General features: G+C 43.1%; 1 protein-coding gene across 50 annotated transcripts in view; it reads right to left on the bottom strand.

Annotated features, from left to right (window-relative positions):
- Positions 1–23,321, bottom strand: part of TCF7L2 (transcription factor 7 like 2) — a 602,916-nt gene that overhangs the window by 266,208 nt on the left and 313,387 nt on the right. For all 50 annotated transcript variants that reach the window (XM_069611830.1, XM_069611836.1, XM_069611831.1 and 47 more), the window contains one exon: positions 19,470–19,571. In XM_069611830.1, coding sequence (XP_069467931.1) covers positions 19,470–19,571 — 102 coding nt within the window. The remainder of the gene's footprint in view (positions 1–19,469; positions 19,572–23,321) is intronic.

The following is a 23,321-nucleotide window of genomic DNA, read 5'->3' as shown; positions in this document are numbered from 1 at the left end:
TTATTGGTTCTTGCAAAGCTTATTGTGAAGAATCACACAGTGATCAAAAATGGCGGTAAGAGACTTCACCCTCACAGATATTTTCTAATTAGTCCAGCCAATCAAAGTCAGTCGCTCATGGACATTATTGGCTCTTGCAGAACTTATTGTAAATTATCGCGCAGTAACCCAGTGGCGAATTATTTTTGCCCGAATAAACTCATTGTAACAACTGTTGCACCCCAAATAGGTAAGGGGCTCTGTTCTTACACCCAATTTCCAATTATGGAACTTACACCCCTCCTTAATTCACCAACATGAAGTCACAAGAAATATTAATAAAGTCTCCAACATGACAACATACCTCCTACCTAGGAACTTCACCAGCCATAGGGGAAGAAATATCCCCCATGTACGTGGGATTCTCAATGCCTTCCAAACAATGTCTCATTGCCATTCATGAATTATGCAATATTACTCACATGTGTTTTCTGCTTATTCTCCCCTCTTCTTCCCTTTTTCTTTGATCGCCTCGCATGGCCTCAAGTTTGACAAAGTAAAGATTTTCTTTTAAAGAAATGTAAACGAAGGGTTTGGTAGTCTATGGTTGTTATTATGACTGTATTATTTATTCTATGCCCTTAACTATGTTATAAAAAGTGTCTGTAATGTTGACACGCACCACTGGGCTTTTCATGTGGGTGAAAAACGTGTCCCTTCATGGTATCTCATACACTAACTATAACTTTCACGATGTGTAACAATCAGCCTTGCAAAAGACCCATGTAGGTCGAAATACGTACTGACTGAGATCGACATATTCCTTTAAAGCAAACCTGAATAAAATATATTTCAAAAATGATATTCTAAACTGTATTAGGAAACTCACTCACAGTGACAGCGCGACTGTGCTGCAGGAAACCCCTTATTTAATACACAAATGTGTGCCTGCGTTTGTGTACTATATATATATATATATATATATATATATATATATATATATATATATATATATATATATATATATATTACAAATTATATAAAAATATAATCAGTGAATCTCTCTTAGTTCTGGATTCTCAATACTAGCCTCTACATGTCATGTTTCTTAGTGTATAATCACCTGGATGATGTTGACAATCCTCGTTATATTCTTAGTTTAGTAGATATTATCAAGTGAAAAGGTTAACACGGAACTAAAGAGCTCCTGATGAAGGGACAATTTTCCCAAAACGCGTCGAGCAAATTTTTGTGGAATTTAGCACTATAATTTGGTATGATGGTTTGAGGAATTGCCATTGCTGAATTAAGTTTCTCAGAAAACAAATTGTCGGATACATGATGTAATGAAACTTGAAGATTGAATATATGATAGAATATCATTCAGAAATAATTTTGTTTATGTGAATAGTAAAATTTATATATTATCATTTTATTAAATATTTGCAAAATAAATAGTTTTGTAGTTATATAACACAAACGGGGTGTGCGACGGATGGGAGGGTTCCACAAATTTGTGGACATCTGTTGTCTTTGTATTGTAAACAGCACCTAGTGTCAGGGTTGGTTAATGTCCCTTGCACCCCACTAACTCTCATAAAAGATACGTTCAACCTAAAGGAATTAGTTTAGAAGTGCTCCTAGTCATAAGGAGAATAGTAGGTGCAACTGCAAGACCATCACGATCCAATGTGGCTAAGAAAAAAAACACAGACAGCCAAGATTCCTCAGCATCTAAAGTGAATCGTAGTTTGCCTGGAGAAGGTTTACACATTTCCTAAAGAGTTATACTTTTTATCTATGTGTTAAGTTTCGAGCAGGCTTTTGGGCTGTTGTGTTTCCACGGGCAAAAGAGAATCAGGGCTGACCGGTGAGAGACATCAAAGGTGCTGCGGGAGCGAACATGTGCACCTTACAACGTGGCTTGCATCCGCACATGTAGATTGCTTCCTCACGCTCACTGGACCACACATTTGTGGTGTCCGGCCAGCCTCAACCCGTCCTCCACCCACTAGAGGCCGTGGCACTCTGCCTGTAGGCCACCTGAACGTCACTTCTGAGGCCAAAAAATCCAAACCCTACCAGTCTGCCATTACTGGTCTTCCTTCTGACCTGCATTCCACACGAAAACCCTTATTCACAAAGTGTTTTCCAATGGGGTTTTGTCGCTCCTGACATAAGTGATCCTCTTTCCTCCAGGTCTTAGGTGTCCCTCTTCCTCTGACCTTAGCTCCACTACAGTTCCCTCTAGCTCTACTTTTTTGGGGTTGGGCACTTCTGGCATACATGGCTGCCATTCCTGCAATTTTCGTTGCCCAATCTTTTTGTATGTTCTTGCCTTTGGACTCTTCTGCCAGTGGAATCTTGTTATGCTCAGTCCCGGACTCCGTCCCTGCTTGGCTTCTCAAAAGAGCATTCCCTTTCTCGATCCGCATGGTCAAGTATTTACACGGTGCCCCTTTGATGTTTGTGTTGCCTGCCGGTTGGCCCCATCAGGCGTGCAGACTTTGGGAAGCTATTGACTATATCTGTCTAATCAGCCTAATTTTCCTCAAGAGCCCAGCCAAACCTCTTGAATCACCACCTGAAATCCTCCAGCCTCTACATTGCCTGTCCAGCTTGCCTACCCTTTGTCAGATGTTTCTGAAAGTGGTGCGCACTCTTCAGCATCTCGAGAGAGTTGTGCTAGTGCCTTGGGGTCTGGGTCATCTATTCCCTTGCAAAACATGGCGAGTCAGTTCCTAGCATTGTTTTGGTATTTATGGCAGAGGCATTAAACGAAAAAAGTAAAAAAAAAAAAAAAGAATCCTGGAAATCGAAAATAAATATTGATCGGCATGGCTTATGAAGATGCAAGGACCTACATTACTTTTTATCGTACGGTACGCTGAATGCGGTCTGTACTAAAACAAACATACGTGTGCAAATAGATGGAAGATAGATAGATAGATAAGATACATAGATGGAGAGATACAAAGTTAAATAGAAATGCCACGAATGAACCAGAAGAATGTATGTTCCTGCCCCCATCCTCCACGGTACATTAAGTGTGAAAGGCCTCCTGGTCACAGGGCAGGCTTCAGACAGCTCAGGCCTTCTGTGACAGGGATGGAATGCATGGCATATGGCACTCTGAAAGAAAGCACTGTTCAGCAGTGGGAGCAGTGCCATCTCTGCTGCTTCATATAAAATAAATCCGCCAGGTGTCTTGCACTAAGGTACAGCTGCCAGGCCTCCTGAAACCTCTTGCGAAGCACAAGTTGCGTAGACAGTCTCTGGCGCAGAACATCGCCCAATTCTGTTATGTTACTGGGGTTTATACCGTGAACCGTTGCCATTTGCATGGCATTTAAATGCTGTGGCGGATCTGGAAAAGTATTGGGCGGGTTATGTTAGTGGGACCGGAGGGGGAATGCTAGCTAGCTCTTCCGTTGTGCACTTGCAGTCCGTAAGTACCTGGCTACTGTGTGCGGGTCTGTCTCCAAGTGTTTTTCTAAAAGGCAATTAGGTAACTGTGTACTTGCCTGCTAAAGTGTTTTTATCAACAACAAATATTCAGCAACGTTGCATATGTTTTCAAAGAATTCCCAGAAGTTTTAGATTAGATGATGGTACATGAGCTTCACACGTCATGTTCAATAAAACACAAGGTAGGTGGCTATATGCCAGGGAGAGCGGGGAATAAAAACTGTATTTGTAGATCAGGAACATCCCACTTTAAAAATAATTATAATGTGTCTGCTTAGGCTTGGCTAAAGTTAGTGAACTGTTCCTTGTATTTGAATTTGTTGTAGGGCAGGGTACATTGGGTTGGATGGAAAGTCCATTCAAGCGTTTGTGTTTCTCTGTGTATTTTCCCCATTGGGAGATGCTGTGGGTGAGCAAGGGATACGTTCTTTCCTTCCTGGTTTCGCAATGTCATCATTGACATTGATATTGGCCATCTGCAATACCTGTGGTGATACATTATTCTCTGCAGGGGGAGGCTCTGCCTATGATTACATAACAGGGCAGGACCCTAGCAGTGTTGACAAACAATGGAACCAATAGCTGTTGTGTTATGGGCAGGATCTGCCAGCTAAAACAGATAGGAGCAGTCTGACAGGGCGTGTAGAGTTGGTGCCGAGAGCTCTACGAAGGAGAGCACATATTGCATCACAGGATGACGGGTTTTCCTATCAAAACTCCCGGGGCTCTCCCACCACTAAGTTGGGCGAGGGACTTGCAGGACTAGGATAAAACTGCTGTGGCCCCCTCATTTTAGTTGTGGAAGGAATCCCTAAATATGTGAACAGTTTTCCTCATACACTGTCATTACATACTTCAGATTTAGCCACTGGAAAGCTTGGGCATGTGTTCTCAGTAGTTTGAATCACAGGCTTTACAGAAAGATGAATGGTTAGGTTTTAGATCTCTCCGCAGGAATATTTGTTTAGAGGCCTCAGATGTATGGAGTTGTGCTCGACATATACAAGTAATGCAAGACTTGGGATTTCACGTGCCCCTTAGACAGGACTCTTTGCCACTTTTTACAGTGGGTCTCGGCATTAATGATTTTGGGGGCTTTGTTTTTAATGTTTCAAAGTGGGAACCGGGCAGACAGCCCATGTTTCCCTTACATTTAGTAACTCTTGAAGGAGAATAGATGTTACTCATATTGCTATTCTAGCACCACAACTGGAGCGCCACGCAGCAGCTCCAGGCAAAGAATGACGCAGTTACTTACACTACTATTCTAAGGCCCTAAAGTTTCAGAAAGGTGTGAGTACATTATAGTTCTATTTTAGTGCTGCTAATGGAGCGCCACACAGGGGCTCCAGATAGAGACTATTGTTGATACTCCTAGCAATATTCCAGTGCTAAAATGCGAAGTCCTCATGCAGAACCTTGTTTTTCACCTAGCATCTTGGCAGGTTTTCTTCTAGAGTCCATATCAGATGGACAGCTTATAGGTGCCACAGACCTTGTCCACCCACAGTCCAGTCCGAGAACAGGAGATATCAGTCATGCCCCACTGTCCGAAAGTCTGTTTCTCTTATTTATTAGGTGACATCTGTTGTTAAATGAGTTTAATGGATCCATTTATGTAATTTTCCGCTGCACATTTACAAGTTTGATTCAAAGCCTGGTGTTAATTAAACACACATTTAAGGGCTCATTGTTAAGGTGGTGGACTTTTTTGCTGCGTTCTATGTCATGTTGTAGGTGGAATAATACTTTGTATACATTAATACAAACATGTACATGGCATACACTACTTGCCGTAATCGTATTTCTGATGCTTGTATCTGCCTAGATGCACATGCGTTGCATAGGCCGACATCTAGTGGTCGAGTATTGCATGACTTGTTTTTCGAAGTTCAAAAAGGGACGTCGACTGGGCGTGTTTGTAATATTATCCATAGTGTGACGTGTACTGTACCGATGGGCCTCCACGCGTGGAGTTCCCTCAGTTGGTTTCTAACATGAGAGAGCATGAAGTATTATGCGTGAGTAAAGTAAAGCAAGGTGTAAGATGTCTATGTACCTTTAACTCCAAGAGGGGAGGGAGGATGGGCACATGTGAATCTAAGCATATACAAGCATCAGAAATACAATTACGGAAAGTAATGTATACCTTCTGAGGTACATAACTGCCTGTCCCAGTTGAGAATCCTGTTTAGAATGTGTATCTAGACAGTAATGTTGTGTGAAGGTGTGAACAGAAATCCAAGTAGCTTCCTTACCAAGGGCATCTAATGGAACATTTGCGATACAAGCTAAAGTAGCACCTTTGACACGAGTTGAGTGTGCTCTGGGCATGAAAGTTAGAGTTCTTTTGGATAGAGAGTAACACATTTGACTATCCATTTTAAAATAGCTGACTTAGAGACAGGATCCCCTTCCTGCAGGCATGGAAACAGAAAACTGATCTGTTTTTCTTAGAGGTTTTGTTTTGTCTATGTAATGCATTGCCGCTCTTCCAGAAACCGCTGGTGTTCTCATGACATTTTTCTTTGTATTGGTGGATGGGAATGAGATTTTGTGAGGAACTCTATGGAGTATCCTTTGGACACGGTTGAAAGTATCCACTTGCCCGATGTCATTCCCTCCCATGCGTGGGTGAATTTTGAGATGCAACCCCATACTGGGGAAACATGGGAGGGAACATGAATCAGTATGTCACTGCCTTTGGTGGCAGCGCCCCTGCCACAACCCCTACATTTTCTGAAGCCCCTTTGATAGGTAGACTGATACAGGGTTGACTGTGAAGTTGCTGAATACCAAGGTGATGAAGATCCTTGGGTGTAGATACTCTAGTGTTGTGCATCAGTGCACTAGGCCACACAAAAAATGGCATGTGTTAAAAACACCTCGCTGGACATATGGTTTATTATAGATCCGTTGTAAGAACTTGAGTGTTTCAAGTTCTTTTTTAGCAGTCTCTAAGGCATCATTGACTGCCTTTCCAAACAACGCATTAGGTTCAATGGGCATGCAGAGTAGAGTGGCGTGTGTTTCAAGCTTAAAGCCTGATAGACGTAACCAAGCATGGCGCTCTAGTCTGGCTTGAAAAGTCCCCTTATAAATAAGGAGTCAGAGGGAGAAGGCCGAAAGTTCTTCTCAATGTGGGGGTTAACCGCTCTAGTAGGTGAAGGAGTTATTAAAGAGGGTTGAATCCTCTTTGACACTGATCGGAGCAATGGAATGAACTGTCATATAGAAGTCTTTTCTTCTAACATCTCATCAACAAAATCTAAGTCTTGAATGTTTTCTTGGGTATTGATTATGTGGAGGCTCTTGTAACCTGGGAGACTTGACTGGTGGCTGGCCCTCTTCTAAGTCAATATTCTTTTGCCTGGACATATTTGTCCATAACACTGACAAAAGAAGATACCTTGTCCATAGTCTCTTCAATCCTTTCTCTGGTGCATGACGCTGATCTTGGTGTATCCTTAAGGGGGAATATCACTTCTTCAGGGTCATGAGGCTGGCGAGAGAGGAAAGCCTCTGACGAGGGGGCCAAGGCTGTTGTATATGGAGTGTGTTTTGGTGATGTGTGAACTGGTGCCGAAGTCTCGGTCTGTGTGTGTGAGCGTTTCAGTGCCTGTTTAGGAGAGTCTACCGAAAGTGTTGTTTCTTTCTGCGCACAGTTGATGAGACGGTTGTCTGTTTCGGCGTCAATGAGTGGCGTGCGCTTTTGCAGCGTGGACTGTGGTTGTTTAAAGGTCGTTTGCGCTTTTGAATCGTGGACTGTGGTTGTTTAAAGCACAGTAGAAGTTCCGCTCAACGCTGATTTAGAGGGTTCGTCATACCGCACACGTGGAGTGGGCATAGAGGACTGTGTCGAGACGGGAGCACTAGAAATGCCTTTGTGTACCGCGGAGCCATGTTTCGACGATTTGGTCGTGGTATGGCTGGGGTCGTGACTGTCCACCCCCATGATGTTTATGCTTATGTGTGCCACTGTCACCGAGTGTGGTCTCCAAAGCAGGGCTGCTGGCCTACCTTCCAGAGGGGCAGGGGGGACAACCACTCGGGAATCTACAGTCCCCATATACTTCTCTGCGACACCTTGTGTGCCAGAAGTTGCCTGGCCTTCGTCTGACTGTTCGGCACCCTTTGGGATCTTGGAAAAGGCCACTGAGGTAGCGATTGCACACCCAGTGAGTGTCCTTCAGGTGGTATTTTTTGTGACAGGAAGGACATCATTTAAAAGGAGTTTTTTCCATGGTGAAGACTCAGGGTGAAAAGAAATAAGTGTACAAAGAGTGTGTACGTGCATGCATTCTCAGAAAAAGAGAATATATAATTAGAAAAACACCCCCACTCTTCCTACTGTATAGGCCATAGCACTGTGGAAGCCGAAGCAGCAACAGTCGTTGGTGTAGATGGTTGCTGAAACGCCTCTTCTTTGTCGTCAAAGAAGCTGTTGCCGAAGATCTTATTAAGTGGAAGTCGATTAAAATCGCAATTTGTGATAAAAGGCTGTAAGACAAGAAATCTGCAGTATGCGACCAGCCACGATGGTGGAAAAAAAAACAATCTGAGGGACCAAGACGATTGAAGGACAATGGGTAAAATACGCGTCACACTAGGGATAGTATTACTAACGCGACCAGTCGACGTCCCTTTTTCAACTTCGAAAACAAGTCATATAATACTCTGTACCCATCACTAGATGTCGGGCCATGCAAAATACGTGAGTCTAAGCAGATCCACAAGCCTGTGAAAAAAATATAAATATATATTTGCAGAAAAGGAAAACCGCCAAAACGGCGTGGACTGCACTCCGGGTCAGCGAGATACCAGCAGCAGAAAATACAAACTTAAGGTCTAATGACAAAAAAGTTTATTGAACAAACATAAAACATATAGCAGAGGCAGGACACCATTAGGACATGTCCTGTATGTATGTAACCATCCTAACAATGTATGGAGGGCTGCAAATATATCTGGTAGGGTACCTAACTCACCTTCAAAGGTTTTACTTCTGCTCACCTTTTCTTGGAAACATGGCCACTCCCTCGATATTGCTACATCTGCGTGAAAAAGTATACTGGATAGGTGACTGTCAATTTATTGACAATATAACAGTTAAATCAGTCAAATGAATGGACTGTGAGGAGTGGATTTCTAGTTGCCTTCTTAGGTGTACAACGGAGCTTGCTCTTTTCATTGTGGCCTTGGTATAACAAGGTATTTTCTAAGACCACTGTTCGTATGTGTGGGATGCCATGATGACCTGCTCGGAAAGGTACTTATAAAAACATAATGCTCTCGAGAATGCTTAAGAATTCTCTAAACTTATGGCACATGTAAACCCTTTGCATAAGCCCACAATTAGGACGATTTAGGCTAAGGTAATAGGACAATACTGTTGTATCTTGTTCTATGTAGCTGGCAAGTGCCTTCGCCAGACTAACCATGCTGCCATTAATTCTCATCGGTGCTTTCTGGGATCTATTGCAATCTGATGATGCACCCTTTAGATGGTAGCACCGGAGGATTCCGCACCCGACGCAGGACCAGTTCTCCAGGGGGGCAGGGCACCTGTTGGTCCTTTCTACTTCTGCCAAATAAACGTTGCTCCTAAGTAATTCTCCTACCGTTGATCCTTTCAAGGAATTCCCATGGTTGGAAGTTTTCTTGGTGGGAGACCCAATGGCTTGGCCTACGCTCTGCGGTCCCCCAATGCCATGAATTAATGGCCTGCACAGTTTAACATGCTACCTCTACTGCCTCTACCGGAAATCTGTGAAAGATGCAACGGGGTGTGGGTTCAGCACTATTTGCAAAGTCGTGGTTCAATGTTGGTCTATGTCGAGGTGAGGGAAGGGAAGGGTTACTTTTAGAGCTGTGTGGAATAGCACGAGGCCGGTGCTCTCTGGCACAGCAACAGACTTCAGAAAGATCCAAAATCCAATTACATTCTCTTGAATGGCATTAAGATAGCTCGATTCCTGGCTGATAGGTGTTCTGGAAATGACATTTAGATCCCAGCAGACGCACAAATCCATACAGGACTGCAGACGAAAATTCATGCGGATTAAGAACGCTAGATAAACCGATGTTGCACACAACGTTATTTTGTATATTTTCAATGTGAGCTGGTGGGTTCGCAGAAAAACGTCCAGCGATTTAGACACCATGGGAGTGAGATCAGAAATGGTACACAGTGATGTGGAAAACAAACCTCCACATTAACCCATGTCAATCAGCTTACTCTTTTGCTGTAGAAATCCCTATAGTTGTCCCCTGATAGGCCCGATACCCTCTTTGCCGGCATGTCATCTTATTTGCCAGTCTCAGGTGGATAGCTCAGGGGCAACATGGTCGCCTTGGAACGAAGACGGCACGGAACACCACTCCAGGGTCTGCGCTTAGAAACCTCTCAGTATGAAGCGTTATAAATTACCTATCATATCATATCATACTTAAATCCTGTCTAGCCAATGATGATGGCTAGACAGGAGATCAGAAGAACATCCACCTTCCCTGCAAAAGAACTGCTTTTAGTGTCCAGCTGGCAACAAGAGGCGCTCAGAGGAACGACAAATAAATGCATTCAGATGAACGTACCAGTGAGCTGTGTCCCTAAAGAGTTGCAGGTTTGAATTCAGGTAGGTCACCTCCATCTGAGATTAATGACATCAATGAAATCTTTTATACTAAGATTGACAGTACAATGCAACCAAAGGAGAACAAGAGTACTATTCATATATTAATATTAGCTTTTAGTCAAAAAGAGCATCAACCATATACAATTCCAATCAAAACGTTGTTTTAAGGACGGGGAAATCTTAGTTAAACAGGATGGCTGTGACAAATAATAACAATAACAATATTTTTTCTAATTGCACAAAACCCCCAATAAGATAGCAAACGCGACAATAATAACTGGTGTACTAAACAATTAAATTATACTGATTCTCTCGACATCAGCAAGGAAAAATTTGTGTTTCTATGCATCACAACCACGTACCATCAAAAATGTACATTTTAATTGTTTAAGAAAGATATTCTAATCATGTTTAAATAAAACGGACACAGTGTCAACAACCAGGAACATGGAGGACGACACACTGAACAACAGCACAGCCCAGCAGCTTTATATGGCATCCACATTTCTCAATCTAGACTGTCGACATCTCAGAGAAGGAGCTCTTCAAAAGAATGTGAAGGAAATAATAAGTCGTTATTATATTAACACTGAAGGGATGTTGTGGGAAAAATCGGAAGATCTCACTTACCACGCACTTAGAGTAGTAGCCTATCAAGGACCTTGCATGTATAATGGTGTCCTATCGGGAGCAGCCTTATTCTAGTGCCTAATCCTTTGTTAGTCAAAGATAGGCACTTTCTTTCATGAGATGACTGTAATGGGTTGAAGTGAACAGACCTCTTTAACAGAAACGTAGATGGCAAAAGCAATGCTTTTTTTGGTCTGATAAGAAACACATGGGACCATATAATGGAATAGTGCACATTTCACACGACGAGTCGACTCACCAACAAGACACCTACGCTGTCAAAAAAATCATTTTGTCATAGAAGGAACTACACTATTGCTAAACTTCTTTAATGTATCAGGTGATCAGCTTAGGTGCATTGGATATTGCTTATACAGTTAGTGGTGGGACGTACAGCTACTATTCGTTTCCAGGGAGTTCCCTTTTACACAATATTTCACGGCTGATGAGAAAATCATAGTATATGTCGTCCCATGATGTATTAGGCTGAGGGGATCTTTAAGATAAGTGGAGTGCACTCACCTTTCCCTTTATGTTGATTGGACCTCAATGGCCTGCTGTACAGGTGTTCACAGAGGGGGAGTTCCTCACACAGACGCTACATGCAATTGTACAGTACCCTGCAACCCAGGGGTTAGGACAAAGGCAGCTTCCGATCCAGCCAACCTTCACCTTCTGCAAGAATGATGGGCAGTTAAAGCCTGTGGTCCAGGGCGGTAGACGCACCTGGCCATAGCGTTCTGGACTCAAGAACACAGGAGTTATGATTCAGGAAGCTTCTAATCTAGCCAGTCTACCCCTCCTGCTAAAAAACCACGAGATGGTCTGGGCAACCGTCCAGATCATCGTTCTTCTCGGTCAAAGGCCATGGTCAAGGGCGAGCTTGCAGTTGGCCGCAGTGTTCCATACTCAGCGCCCCATTTGTTAACAAAAGAAGAAGTACCTGCCTGCTGAAAAAAACTTCAAGGGCGTGGGCCTGAGTTGGTGCAGTTAGCCATGAACAGTCTCTTAGATTAACTGGCCAGCATACCTGTGACAAATCTGGACCCAGGATATGCAGATTTCTTTAAAGAGCCGATGCTCACAACAAACATTTAGTGAGTTTTGGCTGGCAGGGAGAGTGACAGTATTAAAAAGATGGATGGAACATATGAACTGAGATTTGTATTACACATGGATTCTGTCTTTACTCCTACGGCCATTGTCTGTTTGTACCTGTAAAGGATCAGAAGGACCTGATTTAACGCTGTGGCCATTGGATGTGGGGGAAGTTCCACATTAAAAAGTGCCTGCATCTGACAGGACTGTCCTTTTACAAGCATGACACAATGAGTGACTGGAGGTTTCATTGGTATTACACCTCTTACGATCATGACAAAGCACAAACAAACGCATGCTAAACACGTGCTTTGTAGGTAATGACGTGTCTGTTAATTGTCATCCGAATAATCAAAGCCAATGTCCTATTAACGAAATAGACATCCTGTGTAATGACTTTCCCAACATAAACAACCCACAAGGGAAAAGTAACCCTGTAGAAGGTACAATTAATACTAATTCAGTAAGAGGGTAAGAAACAGGAGGGTTCAATAAAAAAGGACCAACTTCGCAAGCGAACTATACTAGCAGTAGATGTAGGACGCCTACAAAACCAGCAAATCTTTAATCAAAACTGAAGTTTCCTGTAATCTCAGACACTGCTGCATACCTACAAGTGCAGATATGCCCGTTAATGAAGGCGCTGTAAGATCATCCATTGAAAAGAGCAAGCTCCACCCAATTCGGAGGACGTTTCAGAAGGAATTTCCAGGTGAGTGCAACCAAGTGCTCATGTAGCTGCCCTTGGAGATGGGATGTCCCCAGTAAATCTCAACAGTCCTACCCAAACTAATTTGAACTTGCCATTAGTAGAGCCCCACTATGAGCATGAAGCACAAGTGGATGTGACCAAGCACATAATGGTTTGTGATGACGGGACTGGTAGGAGGACATCAAGTTAAAGGTCTAGATTCACTTAGTAATCTAGACCTTTAACTTGATGTCCTCCCACCAGTCCTGTCCTACATGTTTGTCCTCGTCTTTATGTTCCATGCCCTGATGCCTGCGGCGTGCTACAAATAAATAAATAAAAAATTAAAAAATAAAATGAAAGGGCATATCAAGGTAGCCAAAGCCCTGTAAAAAGACCAAAATTTAAGGTTCAATAATTCAGTCTCACACATTGTTTAAAGGATGTGGATGTACCTGCTTAGAAGTTCAAGGCAATCAGAGGACAGCAAGGGCATGATAGTATTGTTTATTAATAATCTATTGATGGAGCCTTCAAAGAAGGCCGGAGGACCCACGAGAGGTGGCATTTTAGCGAGTAGCATCTCTCTCAGCAAATTCCCACTGGGAAGCCATAGGTGGACAAACAAGATAACCCCAATGGTATACTGGGAAAATGCAGTCCCTCAGTCCAACTCTGAACCATGGGATGCCCAAATCCTGCAGGGCTCCATCACGTGAACCTGAAACCTTGATGGCTTGATCTGAAGGACCTTAGTGAAGTGCCGCTAGGGCAAATGAGGAGAAAATATACGTTTGCAAATGATCAAGTGGCTTGACGACCGCTCTAAAATCTATTCGACAGAGGTACCCAAGTTGGGTAGAGGGGATCTACAAAGAAAGGTGATTTATTACTCCACAAAACAATCCAGTGGTAAGGTACACCAAGGGTTGTCTATCCATCATCAGAGATGATATCCTAGAGGCACTGCATGAGAAAACGAACCCAGGTCGGGGCCTTATCACAGACACAACAAAAGGAGTTGAAGTACAAATCAACTTGTTATACTTCCACTGATAAAGTAAAACAGAGAACAACATTTCTATTGAAAACAGAACTAACTGAAGTGCCAACAATATTCCAAGAGGGTCTTTTTTTTTTCTTCACTAAAAAGCAGCAACCTTAATGTATTGGACTGACAGCAAGGGATCCCACATAAAATATCAAGGTGGAAATCCAGCTTGCATGTCTCAATACCTTATCAGGCCCCATCGGTTTAGTCCTGAGGGATATATTCACTTTATTGAGAAAGAACATGGCTGGATTGGGGAGTTAACTCCAACCAAGCGATAAAGAATGGCAAGAATTCATTGGGAGGGAAAAAGTTATACATTTTCAGGAGACATGACTGCTCCTTTCCTCTTCCAAACCAGTATATTTGTTTTATTTTGACCCTTCTGCTAAGGATTCATGGGGCAGCCCAAGTAGGCAGTTGTTATGTTTGGTGGCAATTGCTCTGCAGAGAACAGTAATTCTAATTGAATCTCGCAATACACTGGGCGTGAAAATAACTTTTGAGAAGACACACATAGCTAAGAAAACTCAAGACAGCTTGGTATCAGCTCTCCCTTTCTACGGAAAGTCAAGCCCTTCCTCCCTTCGGACAGCTTTAGATCCACTGTTCAAGCACTGGTCCTGTCCCACCTGGACAGGGGCAATGCATTCATCAACGGCCTCCCGTCATCCTCCCTTGTGCCTCCTGAGAAGTGTCCTAGATGTGGCAGCACGCCTCATCAAGGGTATACGCCGATACAACCACATCACCCCGGCCCTCATCGACCTTCAATGGCTCTAACTGCATGCACCAATCACCTTCAAGTCTTGCTGCATCATCTATAAGGTAGTCACCCTCAAGTCACCCAGCTACCTCGCAGAGAAACTCAGCATCTCTGGCGGACAGCGCACCACCAGAAGCCAGGACATGTGCAGACTTGAAATCCGCCACTGCAAAAAGGAAAGGACCGGAAAAAAGGCCTTCTCTGCCTATGCCCCAAGACTGTGGAACCTCATCCTCATCAGCATCAGACTCACCCCCACGCTCCTACAATTCTGAAAAAAACTCAAGAACACCCTATTCAAGGAATCTCTCCTCCTCACCACCTAGGCCATCACATCGCCCCCTCATGACAACTGACTCGCAAGACGCAGACCACCCCTCTTCTTTCAGCCACCCGGTGTAGCTGTACCCCTCCTCTGAGCCCCTCTGTATCCGACCCCCACTGTATATCTGTTCTGTTATCTCTGAAAAGCGCTCCGTTATGCATCTGTACTGTTGCATCCCTCTGTAAAACGCTCCATTATGTATCAGTATTGTTGTATACCTCTGTAAAGCGCTCTGTTGCTTCTCGTAGCTCGGTCCTTGCCCAATAAATACCATAATAATAATAATAACAATACAAGTTGGTGCTTGTGTCGTAATATTTACCCAAGACCAGGAAATCAAGCACTAAAAGGTTCTTGAAAGTGAGCTTTTATTGCTGGAGGAACAGCACCATCAACTTAAAGATGACCATTCTGATGGGGGACTTCAACATTCAGTACGAGCCACAATTAGAAATATTGTGCAATGTACTGAGGATGATGTAAGGGATTTGCCAAGCCTGCAAGCTGCGAGACCTACACAAACATATTCAAAAGCTCTGAATGTATGAACGATTTTTATCGACAGTGGTCTGAGAGAGTTAATTGCAGGCTGCAAAGAGATGTTCCCAGCAAAGTCAACCTTCAGGACAGCAGTGAGAATTAGCCAAACAGATTTTATTTCCGTGTCATTTTACCTTGCCTAGAAGATTTCCTAAGCCATCTGTATCAACTAATTCTACAGTTTTCTTTTTCCACTGACAAGTTGATATACTTAGGCCATATGTTTCTAAGGACAGCTGAAAGCTCAGAAAAAAGGCCTTGAAGAAAAAGTGTTTGTTTGTTGATAATTGTAAAATGAGAACACTTGCTCATAAACTTGAAATCCACAAAGGAGACCATCTTAGCTGCCTGCGATATAATATAATGATTAAGTAAAATCGAAAAGGGTACATGAATGTGCTAGGAACTCAAAATCCCTGAAATGGGTAGTCGAGCAAAAAAACAACTGGACTTTTGCAAAGGTGATGTAGCTTAAACCCAATGGCAGCACAATTAAAAAGGATGTTTGATTCGCCCACTGAATGTCGCTGTATGGTAGCGGGGAAAGTGTTTGGCTGACGAAAAGCATGTTGGTGATTACAATGCAGGGATATTTGAGCTAAACGAAATTGCTAAAGCTGTATAAGCCCAGAAAGTGGGCAAGGCTCCAGGCATGTATATGATGCTGAACGAGATGTTTAAACAAATCCATCTGCTTGCTTTCCATTCATAGCTACAGTACTTAACTGTTTGAACAGCACCCTTTGCTACCCTAACAGCTGGAAGGGCACACACATTATTCCACTATACAAAAAGGGGGGAAAAGTGTAACCTGCAAAATTAGAGAGCAATGTCCTTATAATACTCCCTTTCCAAGGGGTATAGGAAAATAGTGTTGGCCGTCTTAGACTCTTGTGCTATAACGGAATCATAACCCATTTGCGAGCAAAGTTTTGGAAAGGAGTGTACAGTGTTGAACAAATATTCCAACCAAGTTTATTAATCCAAAACATGTCGTCACCCCGAAACATAATCTTGGCATTTGTTTATGTCGGGTTGACACTGTTCCACGCCCACAAATGTGGGATATCCTTATCCAAGTGGGAGCTTCTCTCGAGTTTGTAGATGCAATACCTGAATAATACACGTCAAACTTTGCAGTTGTGCATTGGAGACCGGGTGGGGAGAGTAACAGCCCCATTTCCTATGGCCAAGCAAGTAAGACATGGAGGTGTACTGGCCCCTCTCCTCTTCTTGCTCCAGATCAGTGATACTGCTCTGAGCATAATGGAACTAAAATCTGATGTCAATGCACTGAATGGTGAGAGGCTTGGAGTCCTGTCATTCACAAATGAAGCTATCCAGCTATCAAATACACCGGTGGGATTGTAGAGTAAACTTAGCTTGTTAAACAGTTAACATATACACCAATCCCCGAGTCTTTCGCTCCTCTTAAACAATATTTGAGTTGAGCTAGTGGATATTTTTCATTATTTGAATATATGCTAAATCACAATCATCATAAGTTAATTAACAATGGCAAGAGGGGATAGGCCATTGGATCTTTTTCTGCACATTTTGGATGAAATACCCTACGACCTACGAAAGAGATATTTAGGGCTCAGGCAGTTGCTTTCGCCACATATGGTGTTGAGGAATAGGGAACAGCTAAAAAGAGAGCTATAGAATTTAAGGAAAATAAAATCTTTAAGAAATTAATAGGTTTACCCGAAAATAAGCCAACAGTACCTGTGTATGTCGAACCAGGTTACTGAGGTGTGCCTATGTTATCAACCTTACATCGCTGGTGTATTTGGTGAGGCTATAGAACTCCCCATGGTTGAAGGAGTATCATAATGCAATCAAGCACCTACTAAAAGGTGATTGGCGCCAATTATCGCCCATGGGTGGAGGAAGGTAAAGGTTAATTGTCAAACATAGGTATGAATGGACCTTTGGAGAGAGCCAATGATATTACCCAGCAGTCGAAGGAAAAGGGGAAGGGGACCATCAGAGATTGGTGTTTGAGGGATCTACCTTCAAATGTCTGCTGTGATAGGATGTGATTTTAGTACCTGGAGGTTAAAGTGCTCTATGTTTATTGGGAGCACTTGGATGTCAGCGCTTGTTTTGTTCAGAGTTTTGTATTTCAAATATCCATAAGGAATGCTCTGGACTTTGTCAAAAGAGCATGAACAGTTGCTGTTTTTATTGCCACAATGCAACAGAGAATGTTATATATTTTCTGTTTATATGCCCTCTGTACACAAGAGCAGGGAGACACTGGCTCAGGCTGATCCTGAGAAACACCAGTGTACGCACTGTGAAGATGGTGTTACCAATATCGATCGTCATCTCACAGTCTTTGGTGTTTCAAAGTATTTGGATTTGGGTTGGAACTACAGACAGCAACAGTTACATTTGGCGACATGATACATGGTTTTTAATAAAAATGGGTGCTGCTTGAAGGAGCATTGCCATCTCAATCTCAGTTAACTTTAAGTCAGCTTTGTCATATCAGCACCCTAGCAGTTACATGTCTTTATAACGACCATTTTATAGTGAAACACACAAATATCGAGTATTTTATAACGAAAACCTGTATACCGAACGCATTTTTTTTGTTGTTATTGGCCCCAAACCCTTGTTTACCGCCCTTAAACACCCACACCAAACTTTCCCCAAAAAATATAACCCTTTACCCCACCCACAAATACATTCGGTATACAGGTTTTCGTTATAAAGTACTCAATATATGTGTGTTTCAATATAAAAGTTTCGCTATAAACACTGCATACCCACGCTAGCGGGTGTGTAAGGTGGCCTCCCAGGCAAGCTCGTACGCAGGAGGTGCGCAGGAGGTGATGCAGCCGTCAGAAATGATGATAATGAGCTGAAATGAGGTCTTGTGATATCTTTTCATACCGTAGGACGAGATCTATCAAATACGACAGAGGAGGTTTTCAAACATAAATCATAATGGTTTTTTACCCCAGTCAGCCACATGTCCCAAACATTTCCCACTTTCGCTGAGGGCGAGTATGTTTGACATACAGAGGCTCAAACCTCGAGCTACTGGTACACTTCATTAGAGGAGGCGCTTGCCTCAGACAACCACGTTCCATCACAGGAAAGACATGCACAGATCCCTGGGCAGTAACCAAATGAAACCCCCGCCACCATATCCTATTCCCTCAGAACCATTTCAGACTTTCGTTTATCCCATAGTGGGTAAGACATAGCCCGCAAATTACTGCTATTACAAAACATTTTTTTTTAGAAAAAAGCGTCACCAGCTACTTGGCAGCAAGTCTTCAAATTTAAAAGCACAATCTTAAGGTATTGTAAACCTATTCAACTTCAGTTACAGGGGTCTTCAACGATTATCTACAGGCCGAGTTGGGGTCAGAGTGGACACTCTTCCAAACCTTGGCAAGGAAGACATTTGTGAATTGGGCGTTTGTGCGATATCGCCTTCAGAAAAATACCTTACCGCAAGTGATGAAGGCAATGACAGATTCAGACAGACACACAGCTTTTTTAAATGCCAAAATATCATCCTTTTGTAATTTCAAATGCCAGACAGGATCGCTTGAGTTACCTCAAGAATGAAAATAGTTTCCCAACAAAAACATGTTAACTCAACACCGAAGACGCTGCCAGTCTGTAGTATGACTGGCAGCGTCTTCGGGCTTCCAAATGCTAATTTGCAGAATGTAAACTCTACCAGGCTTTCATGTTGCATATGGGCTTCCATTCTTTCCCAATTGTGTCTCATTATATGTGTATCCTCAGTTCACCCTTTCTATGAGCTGTTTCCAAATATGGAAAATATCCTCTAATCTGATGGCACAGATAGTTGCATCATGTCAATAGCAAAAGGTCTCCAAATGGGATAAAATAACATTTGAAGTGCTGGATTCAAGAAACCACCCAAGTAGCATGTACACACCTTTTCTGTTACAAATAATTGTGTTTGAGTTAATGTCTTTAACCGGACAGAATAGTTGAACAAAATGTAAGAACTGCCGCCACATCAATTTTGCAGAATTCACCCCTATAATTGAAAAAGGGACAGGATGGCTTGTTGTTTGACCCATTTAGTTCTAAATCCGGCCTAATTCTCAAGCCTTGTGTGCCAGCCAAAAGTAACCACACCTGAACGGGGCAAGTAGCAATTGGCCCTCCACCCCTTGCCATCCACATACACAAACAGGCAGACGAACCACAGCATTAAAAGATTTGTCATGAACAAACACTCAAGCAATGGATCAAGAAGACACCATTTATTTTCAAGATGTACTTACTACCATATGTGCCGGAGAGGGAGACCTAGCATCCTTGAGTGCTTGCCTGCTTTGTAGGTTGCCTGCCTGAACATCAAGCAGCGGCCACTTCATATGCAGATACTGGATGGAGGAGACAAATGAGAGAAAAAAATGAGTTCTGAGAAGAAAATGTTAAAAGAAACTGTAAACGGAGGGGGCGACTGTCCAGAACAAATTTCAATGCACCTTTGTAAAGTAGACTAAAAAAACGAGGAACCTAAAACAAGAATGCAATATTTAATTAGGAACAACACACAGAAAGTATCAAAACAGGCTGTTCTATTGGAAGACTGTATTAATTCGACACTGTGTGGGTTTGAGGAAAGTAAGCTGAGACATGTGGGCATCATTTGTTAAGAATCCCTCTGGTGGTAAATTACTACTCAGATTATTACTCCGTCACGTCCTAACATCTGTGGCATTGGGAATCCGTGTTACCCCGTGAATAAGACATTATTGCTGTTGGCAAATACTGCTAGTGACAATTATCAGAAGTGGAAGAAATACCTAAGTCTCAGCATTTCCTGCTGTGCAAAAAATACAGCCGGTGCGAAAAAATTAAATAAAATACAGCAGTCGATTTTAGGGTCAGTGAGAGGGCCATTTACAGTACAAAACATATCCCCATCACCAGAAAGGCATTATGTGACAACACAACACAATCTTCATGTTGCGGTAGCTGCTTATCGATATGCAAAAGCAGTTTATTGTGTACCTAATTTTAATAGGTAATTACTATCATTTTAAGATATTAAGACTCATTACAAGTTGGGCGGTAAGTGGTAAGCGTGGCGATAACAGAATTACTGCCACTTTTACCAACCCTCCGAATTAGGGATTTCCAGTAACTGGGCGCTAATTCTGTGGGTGAAATTACCACCGGTGGGATTTCCACTGCAAACCGGCATAATTAGCCCAGCTCCAATTCCACCAGCGGAATGAACGCCCTAATCAAAAACTTTAATTCTGCAGTATTACAAGTTGAAATACTGCCGAAATACCACTGAAGTGTGTTAATTTTGCCAAAAATGCAATGCAGTTACAGCCACCTAAAAGGAGGAGGTAAATGCAAAGCAGGTGAGTGCAATGAAGTCAGAGGTGCACCCAATGGACTCAAAAATGGTACATAAGGCCCACACCTTCCCCAAACACACTTTCCAAAACCATGCTGCCACTAGGAGTTGCTAACCTGGAAATCCAGCACCTCCTGCTGGTGTACATTGAGGTGCTGAGGGAGGAACAGCGCCACAGTCCACACAGAGCAGAGAGGTAGAGGAGACGGTACGCAAGGCGAGCACACATTCCTTGAGTCAGGCCATCATTCTGGGAATTAATAAATGGCCAGCTCTTAACACTGTACCGGCTCAACTGGGAGCCTTTTACTCAGCTACTCTTGCTGATCCAAGATGACATCCATAGCAGGATCAACATCCAAGCTGCCTTATCACCGCTGCTCAAGCTCGTGTTGGTACTCATTTCCTAGCCACAAGCACATACAGCACACTGTAGGCATGCTGCATGGCATGTTGCAGCCCACATTTCTAATCGTGCTTGGGCAGATGCTTGATGTACTTTTGCGGCATGCACCTCAGTGCATCTCCTTGCCTAGTACCACGGCTAAAATAAATGCCACAAAGGCACAATTCTACTCAGCCGCTCACCTGTCCGATGTTATAGCAGCCCTGGACTGCACCCATGTGGCGTTGGTGGCCCCTCAGGCAGCAGAAGAGATAAATCAGAACAGGAAGTAGTACCATTTCCTGAATGTGCAGGTAACCTCTGATGCAGACCTCACCATCACACACTGATGTGCTTAGTTCCACCCATGATGCCATGGTCCTGCGAAACAGCTCGCTGCCTGACTACATGGAGATCCACAAAGGGCAATGCACATGGATAATGGGTACAAGTGCCATCACACATTACAAACTTGCACCACAAGTGAAAAGAGTCCTGAAGCGGGTGGGGGGGCACCCATTACAATGACTGATCAATGCATCCCCTGTCACAGCAAAGTGCATGCAGGACCTTCACTCTCACCCAACTCATAACAGCCATCAACCCAAAGGACTTGGCCCTGCAGGACAATGCTGTAGCATGGCAGTAAAACATAATATGATACCAAGTAAATAATCCACACTAAGTGAGAACTACAGGTACCACAATGCATACGAAACCATACCTGCACAGGCACTAACACAGTTTACCACTGCACACTGATTGCCAGGCAGTGATGGCATGTATGTAGTGAAACAAAGAGACAGATTGATGCAATGTACTAGTCATGTAAGCACCAATTGTCTGTTGGGCCAGGATTCCAATGTTGTTATAATAGCAATACTGACAGGTAGACAAACATTGAGACATGGGCATCTGGAATAAGGGTTCCTATCAGTATTGTGAGAGTCATGTTTTTTAATGTACTAGGTGCAAACTGGGAAGTGATTTGAAATAAGTGACACGGGAGCCGTAGAAGGCAATTACACACAGCCATAATAGTGACAACAGGGGGAGGAGATTCCTTAGGTTGACACACTGTCCTGGCAGTTGTTTCCACTCCCGCCTACATCACCACACTAGCGTTACCACACATACAACATAGGTGGTCCCATACGGGCAAACTTTGTTTGGAGTTAGGACACACCATTGTTTCGGAGTTTAAGAGCTTCAATTTATTCTATTCACAGTAGGCACACAGCACACTATTGAACTGTAATAGTGGCCGTTTTTTCCACGTCCACCACCATATGTGAGCGCGGTCCTGCACTGATGCCTCTCTTACTAGGTTGAGGTGACTGTGTGGCCCGGTACAGATCTGAATCTTAGATATATAATATTTCTTGCATGTATAGACCTGGCTTAGGCCATATTTACACACCTACAAATATTTCGGTAGGTAGAGACCACCAGGTAACTATGGTCCATTCAAAGATGGCCTCCCCAAAAAACCTCCTTTCAAGCTTCGCCTCTCAGCTGTGGCCAGTCACCAGTGCAACAGACGTGGCAGCTCATAAAAAACTGATTTGCGTTCCGCTCTCTCACACATGACACAGAGTGCACGGGAGACTTTGCAATTTAGAAGCACCGAGATAAGATATTACATTATCTTGGACAATAAGGACAGCATTTGCTGCCGTGATAGACGGCCCACATCGGAGTGTCAGGTCGTGTTGGGTAGAGTTATACACTAGCCATTGTAACTCGTGTGCAGAAAAGAAAAAAACCTGAACAGCAGCATGCTGTCTCATCGTTTTATTTTTCCGAACTGATCAATTGGGACCCTTGAGGACGTTCCAGTCATGCCGAATCCCCAGCTGATTGTCCGGGCAGAATACTTTCCATGATTGGGGTAAGTTCTTGCAATACCAGTAGCTTACCAGACCCCATTAGCCTACCAGACTAACACTCTGGACAGGAAGCATAATGCCAGCATATGAATTAAATAGAACTAAAGTAGTTATGTCTTTTCCGTATTCCTGTTTCTCCAACAGGTCATAAACAATTGCAGTCCTAGTGCAAACACACCACTGGTGGAATTGCGTGGCCACAGCCAACATAGCAGCAACATTCAATATCACGTGCTACATTACTTAAGCACAATAAGTCTGCCCTCCTGGGGACACTGCTTCAGCTACAGATGGAGCTTATTATATATATATCTTTCCCGGGCGAACACTCAGTAGTGTACATTTGTTTTTTGTTGCATTTACACCACAGGAAAGGTTGTGAAGAACCCAGACCACGATTCCTGGTCCTGATGAAGGCCGTTTTACCCACAGCCATCAAAATCGATATAAGGCGAAACACAGTCAACTTTTTATGTATATTAGT

Source organism: Ambystoma mexicanum, chromosome 8 (assembly GCF_040938575.1).
Source record: "Ambystoma mexicanum isolate Mex_15411 chromosome 8, UKY_AmexF1_1, whole genome shotgun sequence".
In the NCBI taxonomy this organism is placed as follows: domain Eukaryota; kingdom Metazoa; phylum Chordata; class Amphibia; order Caudata; family Ambystomatidae; genus Ambystoma; species Ambystoma mexicanum.
Note: the sequence above shows the minus strand (reverse complement) of the source record. Positions and strands in the feature narration are given on the sequence as shown.